Source organism: Lepisma saccharinum, chromosome 12, assembly GCF_977018435.1.
Source record: "Lepisma saccharinum chromosome 12, izLepSacc3.1, whole genome shotgun sequence".
NCBI lineage: Eukaryota > Metazoa > Arthropoda > Insecta > Zygentoma > Lepismatidae > Lepisma > Lepisma saccharinum.
Genome location: NC_139240.1, coordinates 29,108,879 through 29,119,615, shown reverse-complemented (window position 1 = coordinate 29,119,615; position 10,737 = coordinate 29,108,879). Strand labels below are relative to the sequence as shown.

Below are 10,737 nucleotides of genomic sequence, written 5' to 3'. Positions count from 1 at the left end.
ATTTTAATATTTTATGATTTTAGTTCTGCAACGTTAGAGTTGTTCTGTGTAACAATAAGGGGCTGGACCCCGTATAATGTGACGGGTGCAAAATAGCCTTAGTGCTGACGCACCCAAAATTTTAAATTCAAATTCAAACAAAACTTCTTTTTTCATCAATCACACTTCACTCTAATCTCATTTAATCGTAATTTGAAAAATAATCAATTATTTTATTTAAAACTGGCAGCATTTCAAAAAATCCTGTAATCCCTTCCTAGCTTGTGAATTGTAATAATTTTCAAAATTCACAATTTGCAATTTCAATGCAAATCATAGGGAAATGAAGTACATTTCTTGGAAGCTAATATGGGTACTTAATATACTACATACCTGGATCTGTATGACTTTCTTATTTCCATTTGCAAGAACATGGATTTGGTTTATAATTGTCAGGGAGAAATGTAAATTTTGTCCTGGAAAAGTCTGGGAATTTTACTTCTCGTTGTTTGTAGCCACCCTGTATTTAGTTTTTTGACTGAATCGTCCTTTGTTATTCATTCAGAACATTGCTTTCACCTGAAGAACATTTCAAATGTTATGTGACATTAGAAACATAGGCGTAGGGATGTGACGACCCCCATCACCACAGTTAATCAACCAAATCGAATTTTGCAAAGTTGACGCAACATTGTCATCAAGATCCACTGCACACTCAAATACATCCCAATCGGCATGACTAAGATGCCAGTGAGGGAGTTGCTCAGGTGAGCACTGAAGATGTTCGAAGTATCGTAAAAGAGGGAAGATCAGAATGAACGCAAATTTGCTGATGCAGATAGATGGTGACGTTCTCGGACACCTTCTGCCAACTAATGATTTGCAGAATATTTTTGTTTGTTGTCTTCTTGACACTTGGCAGGAAGAGTGGGATGAAGTAATGGGGAACAAGCTATTAAGCTCACCTTATGTGCATGACATTCCTTGTTCCCTTCCTCTCGTTGAGAAGAGATTCTCTCACTCAACTGTGTTGGATACAACTGTGTAATGTATGGTCACTTGCTTCAAGGACTGGACCCTGAAATGTGTCGTGCTTGTGACGTTATTTCAAGTATTCGGTATATTCTTGTTGAATGTACCAAATATGCTTTCCTTCAGCAGACTATTAATCTATAGAACTGTTTGTCACCCATGTTGAGGGATGACGGCTGATTTTTAACATATGTTTTTAGCTTTTTGCGAAGATCTGTATTCTTGCACTCTCTGTGAGAAAGCTTTCTGTTGATTCTTACTTTTAATGTGTTGTGTTTGTCTTGTGCAGGTCCATTACAACCTTGCACTTTTAATTTGTCCCAATGGGCTTTTTACACAATTTGTTTCAACATATTCAGTAAGGATTTTAGATAAGGGGATATTTCCCTGTGTATATTGAACGGTGCATAATGGCCTAACTTTCCGACACACCCAGAAATTTTAATTCAGTCAGTCAATTAAAAAGTTGCTTGTCCACCATCACTTCATCCTTACTGGCTTCTAACTTTTCGATCAATTTTCATTCTTCAAAAATAAACTTAGGAGATAGAGAGGGAGAAAGAAGGATAGAAAGATAGAAATAGATATTCTACCCCCCCATGGCTTACTTACAAATGTAATTAATCCATCTGGTGATACACCAGTCATGGATTTGATTGTGAAATTAGACTTATACTGTGAGTATAATTTTATTCGACACTGGAGACACTTTCATCTCCACTCTACAAGTTCTGTACAGTCAAGCACAAACTTTACTTTTGGAAATTCGTTGAAGCACAATGTCCTTAACATCTACTGAAGGCCACGGTATTGCTGTTTCGAGGCACTCTGAGAAAGCAATAATGTATCAACAAATATTATTTTAGGGGTGTAAGGGGTGACCTTCCATGTAGTACACCCAATTGTCAACCTCACTTCCACATGGGAGAGGCAACGCTTTTTCGGAAAATCTCTGAGGTGTTCTTATGCGCAATTTGAAAGCGAGTCGCACAGAAACCAAATCAGCTGGTGAGGGAGTTGCAACACGTGACTGTTGGTGCTAGTTTACAATTCTCCAGCAGCATTGCAAGTGAACAAAAATACAGTGGGTAACAATGACTCAATGCAGAATTGTACAATACAAGCTCACTAGGAAAAACAATACAATAAGCTTACCTTATGTGTTGTAAATACTGCAAATAATATCAAATGAAGAAACCAATGATTTATTCCAGGTCTTCGATGCCGTCCAGTTCGGAATCTGTATCGGACATTTTGCAAGAATCTTCTGCACTCGAGAATGAATCGTCCGCACTGCTGCTATTGTCGCCAACACTGAAAGTAAGATGCTCTATTTCTGGTTCCAGTAAACCCTCCGTCCGAATGTATTGTTCCTTAGTTTTCCTAATATTGCTGCAACATGACTTCCATTCTTCCTCACCAATCACCGAAAACACTTCCTTAGACAGTTCCCACACATCATTTAATTTGCAAGTCACATTGCGATTTGCAACACATTGTTTAGAAATGTCCCACATTTTCTCTATAGCATTTAAATCGGGATGATATGCAGGTAAGCGAAGGACAGTGTAGTCATGTTCATTCATCAGTTCATCTAAAATGTAGGATTTCATCTTCGGTTTGTGCAGTTTTATAAGGCTGTAAAGTTCAGGCTTGAACATATTGTCCGTAAATGGTATATTGTTTTTTAATAGCCACTCTTGCATTTCCTTTTTCTTGGTGTTAGACGAAGGGCATCTTTCTTTCTGAATATTGTGGTAGGATGCGTTGTCGATTACGAAAGACTGAATTTGAGGGTAAATGAATGGAATGACCATTTCTCTTATCCACCGCATGTAATTGCTGGAATTCATCTCAGAGTGCTAGTCTCCAGTTTTCTGATTTGATTTAAATATCAGAAGGGTATTAGGGATGAACCCCTTGTCGCTGCCTGCATGGAGATTAATGAGACATTGGATATTGGAGATTTCAGGCCCCACGAGACGATCGTTGCACCATGTTTTAGTGGTTGTGTGGGAACTGTGGATGTATGTTTCATTGGTATATACAATAGGATGGCCTTCCCAACGATATCTACTGATGGCCCGTAAATAAGCAATCCTTGCATTCCGAATGTCATTCCTCTCAATAAGCACACATCTATTAGTTTCCACTTTCTTCCATTTACAGTCTGCGCAGAAAGTATTGACGCCACACCAGTGAAAGCAAGAACCACAACAGATGTATACACCAAACAAACAACAAAATCAATGTTGTACTACTCACCTTGTAGTCAGTATTTTGTCGACCCTCCTTTAAGCTTCCAGCATTCTGTCAGTCGTTTTGGAACCCTCAAAGCCAGGTTTTGGAGGAGATTAACTGGCAGATTGACCCAAATGTCCCTTATGGCAGCTTCTAGCTTAAGGAGTGTAGATGTGTCCCTGTTCCTTAAACGTCGCTTCATGATAGACCACAGGTTTTCAATCGGGTTGAGGTCGGGACTTTGTCCTAACCAATCATCAAAATAAGGGACACAAGCATCTTTGAGCCATGAAACCACACTTTTGGCTGTGTGACAAGGAGCCCCATCCTGCATAAAAAAAGATGCTCCACTTTTTTCAAAGGACACTTCCAAAACATCATTTAAGAGCTCAAAATAGGAGTACTGATTCATGGTCTGGTTTTTAGGAAGAATAACTAACTCTCCTACACCACCATAACTAAAGGAACCCCAGACCATAATACTGGGAGGGTGTTTTATAGTTGGATGTGTGTACTGAGGAAGGGTGGGATCATCACCGAGAGAACGGTACACTCGCTTGGAACCACTACCAGTAACAAAGAAAGTGTCTTCATCACTCCACAACACTTCTTTCCAGTCATGAACAGTCCAGGTACTGTATTTCTTACAGAAATCACGTCTTTTCTGACGATGCTTCTCTGTAAGGCGAGGTTTCGGGCGAGATCTGTAACTGCATAGCCCTAAGTCATCATGGATCTTCTCCTGAATTGTCCGGAGGGACACATTATCAAGCAACAGAGGATTTTTTCTTTGAGTTCCCTAGCTGTTAAGAAAGGTTGGTTCCTTAGCTGCCTTTTTCATGATGTGCAGTGTTTTTCCAGACACTTTCCTAGGCCGACCAGACTTAGGTTTTGGGCAAGGCATTTTGACCCCACCTTCGTCCTTGAAGCGTTTCACCAAACGTTGCACTGTTCTCAGGTTCACGCCTGTTTGTGTCGCGATTTCTGTGCTTTTTATGCCTGCAAGGCAATCACCTGCTCAGTATCACCAGGCTTCAATATGTTGTAAGGCATCGTTTCACACACAAAATCAATTCAGAACACCAACACAACAGCCCAAAATTCACAGGAAATACCACACGCACGTGCGCACGTACAACAATGTCTCCCACTCGAAACTGAGCGAGTTGAAACTTGCAGCTACGAACAAAGGAAGATCGCAGGTGGTAGTTTACTTTTTTCATGGTGTCGTTTAGGAGATAGGTGGTCCTATGTGAAAACGCGAAAATAATTGACGTCAATGCTGTTGGCGTCAATACTTTCCGCGCAGACTGTAAACCCAAGTTTTTTGAAGATCTTCAATAAACTGGTTGCCTGCCCTTTATATCCGATGGTTTTTCCTTAATTTTGCAAGCACAGATTTTACTGTTGGGACTTGCCTGTCTACAGTGTAAAATTCATTAATTGTTCTCCGAACAACGCACATGTCTAAATCATCTCTATTTGTACACGGCCGCGGCTGATTTTTATTTCTACGGAACGTGCTGTATGATGACGATGATCTAGCACGAACTGCCGAACTTTCCTTCTTAATTGATTTTACCGTACTTAAAGATACACCTGTCGCAGCACAAACACAGTATTGCAAGATGTTTGCCACAACTTTACGCGTTTGTCCCCTGAGCGTTCTACGGTAAACTTTGGAATGAACAGGAGGCATATTTTATGTGAGGAACACACTACGAAATTGCACTTCTATACACCCAGCAGCAAGCTCAAGCCTAGCACCAGATCCTCGCACCTTGGTATCACTTTCACGAATGTTTTCTGAGCATGTCGTTCTGCGCAACCTGCTACGCTGTCACAAGGAAGAAGACCATTTTTGGGTCGCTGACTAGCGAAGCGACAGAACTCAGAGCTGTTCCGAAAATGTGTTGCCTCTATACCCTGCACTGCATTTTGCAGAAGAACGAGGCTCTGGTGACTGGCCCTATGGCCAGTGTGTGTGTGCATGTTGTCCTGTGTCTTGTCCTTATGTGTGCCGAGTGCCTCTTTAGAGCCTCAGCTTTTAACCGAAGTCAGAATATTTTAATATTATAGTTACAACACGACATTACAGTTGTGTTTATTTTAGTTCTGTTAACCTAAGTCTGAATGTTTTAGTCTTCCAACGTTACAGTTATGTTATTAGTTACATTTTAGTTCAGGTAAGGCGCTGGACCCCGTTTAAAGTGACAGGTGCTGACACACCCAAAATTTTAAATTAAAAAAAAATCTTTTAGCATTTGAACTGATCACAATACCAAACAAAACACTAACTACAGAAAATGTACAGTTTTGTTTCAGTTTAATCACAATCACACTTTCTTTTATACTCAATTTATGAATTCTCCTATCTTTACAAATTGCATCTACCATAGATAATAGCTTATATAACAAGTTGGAGTTCCAGTCACAGTGTTGAGTTTTCTGTCGCTATTGATTACCGTAACGTGTAGTTTCATCACTCTTCATTTGGACACACTTATTTTCTTTCTCAACTGTCACGCTGGTGTTAGGTAGTCCATTGGTTTCTAATGGTTTTAAATGTATAATTTTAGTTATACATTTGCAGAAAAATGTGATAAATAAAAATTCACTGACAATAAATAACAAAGAAATCAAGGTCCCTAATTATAAGCACGGTTTGTGGAAGCTTTTAAACACAGCTCATCTTATCAAGAACTCTTGAGACAGGTAGATTAAAATGCACATCAAAATCATTACAGCCACATCTCAAGGGCATGGAAACAAACAGTAGCCAAAGGATATCAGTATAATGATAGAGTGGAAAAATTCAGATGGATTTGTCTTGATTGTGAAAACTTCTGGAGAAATTGCATAAAGAGTTCATTTTTAGTTTTTAGTTTTTATTTTGTTGCTTTCCTTCTTGAGAGTAGTGTTCTCCTCGGTGTCCTATCTTCACTTGTGAAGTTCCTGCACCCTTGCTGCTGCCAGCTCCTCGTTTCTTTTTCTGTTGATATCCAGTTTCCTTCTTTGTACACATTGCCCTGTGCAGATTAAGAATGTTGGATGGAGGTGGTGATGGTGGAGCAGGAAGAGGAAAGACACTGGCATCACTGACCCCAAGGAAGAAGTTGACATAGAATGTCTGCAGGAAGAAGCCAATGTAAGACTGAAATTACAGTATGACATGCATTGAACAGTTCTGGGAACGTGCTGAAGAATTTCCAGCTTAAATTCCCTCTTCCTGAAGCTACCTCCGTATCTCATTGTGGTAAAGGTCTTCATGTTATGAAATTTGTGGTTCATCATTTCTTCTGTAACATCATCTTTGCTACAGAAGACATCCCGCATTTGCATCCATAACAAATTCTTCTTGACCATTGGGTCTCGGAAGCTATATATCCTCTTCCTGTACTCCTCCAAAAACAGTTCTGTTGATTCCTAGTTCCACGTGAACATGCCTAGGAAAAAAATAATATCGTTCTCTCGTTTTTTAAATATTTTCTGATTAGACATAGTAGGTAGTTATAAATAAAAGCGAGAGTTGTTCACTGTTCATGTGAACCAAGCCATTCAACGTTTCTTAAACTTAAAAAACAATAAGTATTTCATAACATATAAAAAACTGTTTACTTATGTTATGTGAGTATGTTCCGTTAGTGAAAGGGGTGCTCCTTCCACGTAGTACACCCAATAGTCAACCTCACTTCCACATAGTACACCCTGGATTACATACTAACGAGGCTCTGGCGACTGGCTCCATGGCCAGTATAATTTTGTTTGTGTTGTCCTGTGTTTTGTCCTTATTCGTGCTGAGTGCTCCTTTACAGCCTCAGCTTTTAACAAAAGTTAGAAGATTTTAATATTTTATGATTTTAGTTCTGCAACGTTCGAGTTGTTATGTGTAACGATAAGGGGCTGGACCCCGTATAATGTGACGGGTGCAAAATAGCCTTAATGCTGACGCACCCAAAATTTTAAAATCAAATCCGTTAGTAAAAGCAAATTTTCGGAAGTCTACTGCTCCCTTCTTCAGGCTTCTTCCTTGTCACGTATTATTGCTACATGCCACGTCAATTTACATTGAACAAGGAATAAGGTAAAAAGGTTCCAATTTGTAAAGGAATTGTTAAAAACTTGCCTCAATAAAACTTTCATACCCATTTCATTCTTTGTAAAAGCTTCCGAAAGTGTTTAAAGGTTGAAACTTAAAACTGTAAAAAAGCACTATCCTCAGTCACCAGTGTTGGTACCCAGTTTGCTTTCTTGTAGAATGCAGGAAGTTCCTCCAGGCTATTCCCCTCCTATGTAGCTTTCCACCCCTCCACCGTATTCTTACGTCATTTCCAACTCGAAATCCCGCGTGTCCTAAACTGCACGGATTACCCCCGGCGTGACATGAAATCCTATTTTGTTTTTATTACTTACCTCACACCTTTTAAACATCTTTATCCATATTTCATATAGGTTCCCATCATCTCTATTTAGTTCATTATTATTCCTTTCTTTACAAATATTAGCGCCCTCATATACATTTCTATTTATTTGTTTATTTTCTCTTTTAATGACTTCCCTTTTCTTAATTGTGTTGTTTTTCTATAATGTGTTGAGATAAACCTGTTGTTGGTATTTCCTCCCTAATATCTTTATCGTGTTCCTTCCATCTTACCTCCATGCTCCTTCCCATTTGCCCAATGTATTCTTTATCACAATCACGCCTAATCCTATATACAACATTTGCTCCCCCCTCATTTTCCTTTACCAGTTCTTCCTTCTTGTATCCTGTGAAATGTTTTCAATATTGCGTGAAGCCCTCATTCCACATTTTATGCCATATTCCTTTACTGTTTTGTCAATCTTTTCAGAAACTCCTTTAAAATACGGGATCCCCTTAAACCTATATTTCCTTTTCTCTTGCCCTTTGTCTTCCCCCTTCTTGTTCATTCCCCTTTTCTCTTTCTCGCAAATTTTGCGTTCTCCCCTTTGTATGCTCCTCATTTCATTCTCCTTATACTCATTCCTTTTTCGGGGTGTAAGGGGCGACCTTCTTCTAAGGCGCCCAAAAGTCAACCTCACTTCCACGTAGTGCACCCTGGACTAAAGACTAACGAGGCTCTGGCGACTGGCATTATGACCAGTATAATTTTGTGTGTGTTGTCCTGTTTTTTGTCCTTGTGTGTGCTGAGTGCCCGTTTACAGCCTCAGCTTTTAACAGAAGTCAGAACATTTTAAGATTTTTAGTGATACAACGTTAGAGTTGTTATTTGTAATGATAAGGGGCTGGCCCCCATATAATGTGACGGAAGCAAAATAGCCTAAGTGCTGACGCTCCCAAAATTTTAAATTCAAATTCATTCCTTTTTCCTACACCCATGATCCATTTTTCCTCTTTTATCAATTCCTCATTACGATTACATAGCCTTTTCGCCCTAATATAGAAGTTTAAAAATACATTGTTTTTTGTTCTCGCATGCTTAGATTGTTTATTTGTGTATTTATTAAAAATATTTTTTACATATAAAAGTTTGAACCATTAAAATGCATCATTGTTACTACAATTTTACAATACAGAATGAAATATAAGTCTCTGAACACTGATTTTGGAGAAGGTATTATTTGAAATATTTAACGCAAAGAAGTGAATGTGAGATAAAGGAATTGCCGACTTTTTGTTCTGTGGCATGGTCACTTGAAACAATATTGCTCATGCAGCTTTTGCTTATTGCATTAACCACAGTCTACTTTTTGTGTTTGCCAAGCACATATTTATTTATTTCAAAGAGTATTTATAGTGCAGTATACAGAAAGTTCCGAAGTGCAGCACTTTTCCACACAGACTCATAAGCAAATATCACAGACTAAAGAAGAAAATGAACATAAGATTAAAATACAAAATGTTGGACAAAGAAAAGAAAGATATAAAAATATAAATAATACCAATATAATCGAATCCCTAAGAGATATATCAAACAACAGAGAATCCAAACGAAACATGTATAACTTCAGCCATTCTTGGTAACATTATACTGATTAAATCATGTAAAAATGACTTCCTCCCATTACCCTTATGCATCACTGTCACTGCTCGATAGTTTGAAACACCATAAACCGATGTTTCTAAGCCCAATTTCATAAGAATAATGGGGCATTCTATTTTTCTATTCAAAATATTTTTGGGTTCAATGTTACTTCTCGTATCTACTAATGACCTGAGATTCAATCTGACAATATATTTTCATAGCTATAATAGAGGCGAAATAATTTAAATTGAAAATAAATAAATCTTACTGGTGTTTTCTATACACTCTATAAGAGTTGAATATTACCCTTAATGCAATTCCAGTTCCAAATAACTGGGGTGTAAGTGGTGATGCTTCCACATAGTGCCCCCATTGTCAACCTCACTTCCACATAGCACACCCTGGACTGCACTTTGCAGACTAACGAGGCTCTGGCATCTGAACCTACGGTCCTGTGTTGTATTTTTGTATGTGCCGAGTGCCTTTCTACAGCCTCGGCTTTTAACCAAGGTAAGAATATTTTAATCCTCAGAAATGTGTTTTATTTTAGTTATGATAAGAGGCTGGGCCCCATATAGTGTGACGTGCAAAATAACCTAACTGCTGACGCACCCAAAATTTTAAATTCAAATTCAGTTACAAATAACTGTTGCAAAGTCTCAATATCGGTATAACTTTTAGTTTGAATAACATTCAAGGTATGCACTTTAGATGTGACTATGAAAGTATTATATTCTTCATAATAACTCGTGCTTTTCTAACAGCTTGTAAAACATGCAAGTTGAAATTCAGTCGAGAGTCTAATATTACTCCTACATCTCTTCTATAGTCCGCTTTTTTGATTTCAAAATTCTTTGAGATATTTGGAAAAAAGCTGGTTACATTTTGGACAAACGTTAAATGTTTGGATTTAACTTTGTTCAAATTTAACCCATTAAGTGATAACCACTTATTGACAGTTAATATCTGCTTGAACATTCCTAAGGTCTTCATTAGCTATAGCTTCATTGTATAACTTTGTCATCTGCAAACATTAAATAGTTACTATACTTAATTGTTTTACCTATGGCAGAAAAAGCTGACTGTTTTGAAATGTGTATATAAATTAAACAATTAATGTAATGCAATGTTTAATAATCAAAATTGCCACAAAAATAATTGCCATTTACAGTGCTCACATTACTTTTTCTTTGTTTTGAAAATTGTCGCCCTCACGAGCATTTCATTTGAAATTGCCGCTATTTCGTTGCGAATAGCTAACTTGATATCACCAATTGTGAGGTTTTTCAATATACTCTTTTGATTTGAGGTAGCCCCAGAGGAAATAATCATACATCGTCAGATCTGGGGATCAAGGAGGTCAGGGAATATCACAACCATTTCTTGACACTACACGTCCAGGAAACATTTACCAGACCATGCCCATCAAGATTCTTTTTCAGACTTGACGCTGTCTTTCAAAAAGTTCTGACCCAAAGCA

General features: G+C 38.1%; 1 protein-coding gene across 1 annotated transcript; it reads right to left on the bottom strand.

Annotated features, from left to right (window-relative positions):
- Positions 1 to 2,216: 2,216 nt before the first annotated feature.
- On the bottom strand, positions 2,217 to 2,864 carry LOC145996289 (uncharacterized). Its single transcript, XM_083132719.1, has one exon. It carries the CDS (start codon positions 2,862 to 2,864, stop codon positions 2,217 to 2,219), a length of 648 nt encoding a protein of 215 aa, XP_082988845.1.
- Positions 2,865 to 10,737: the final 7,873 nt, after the last annotated feature.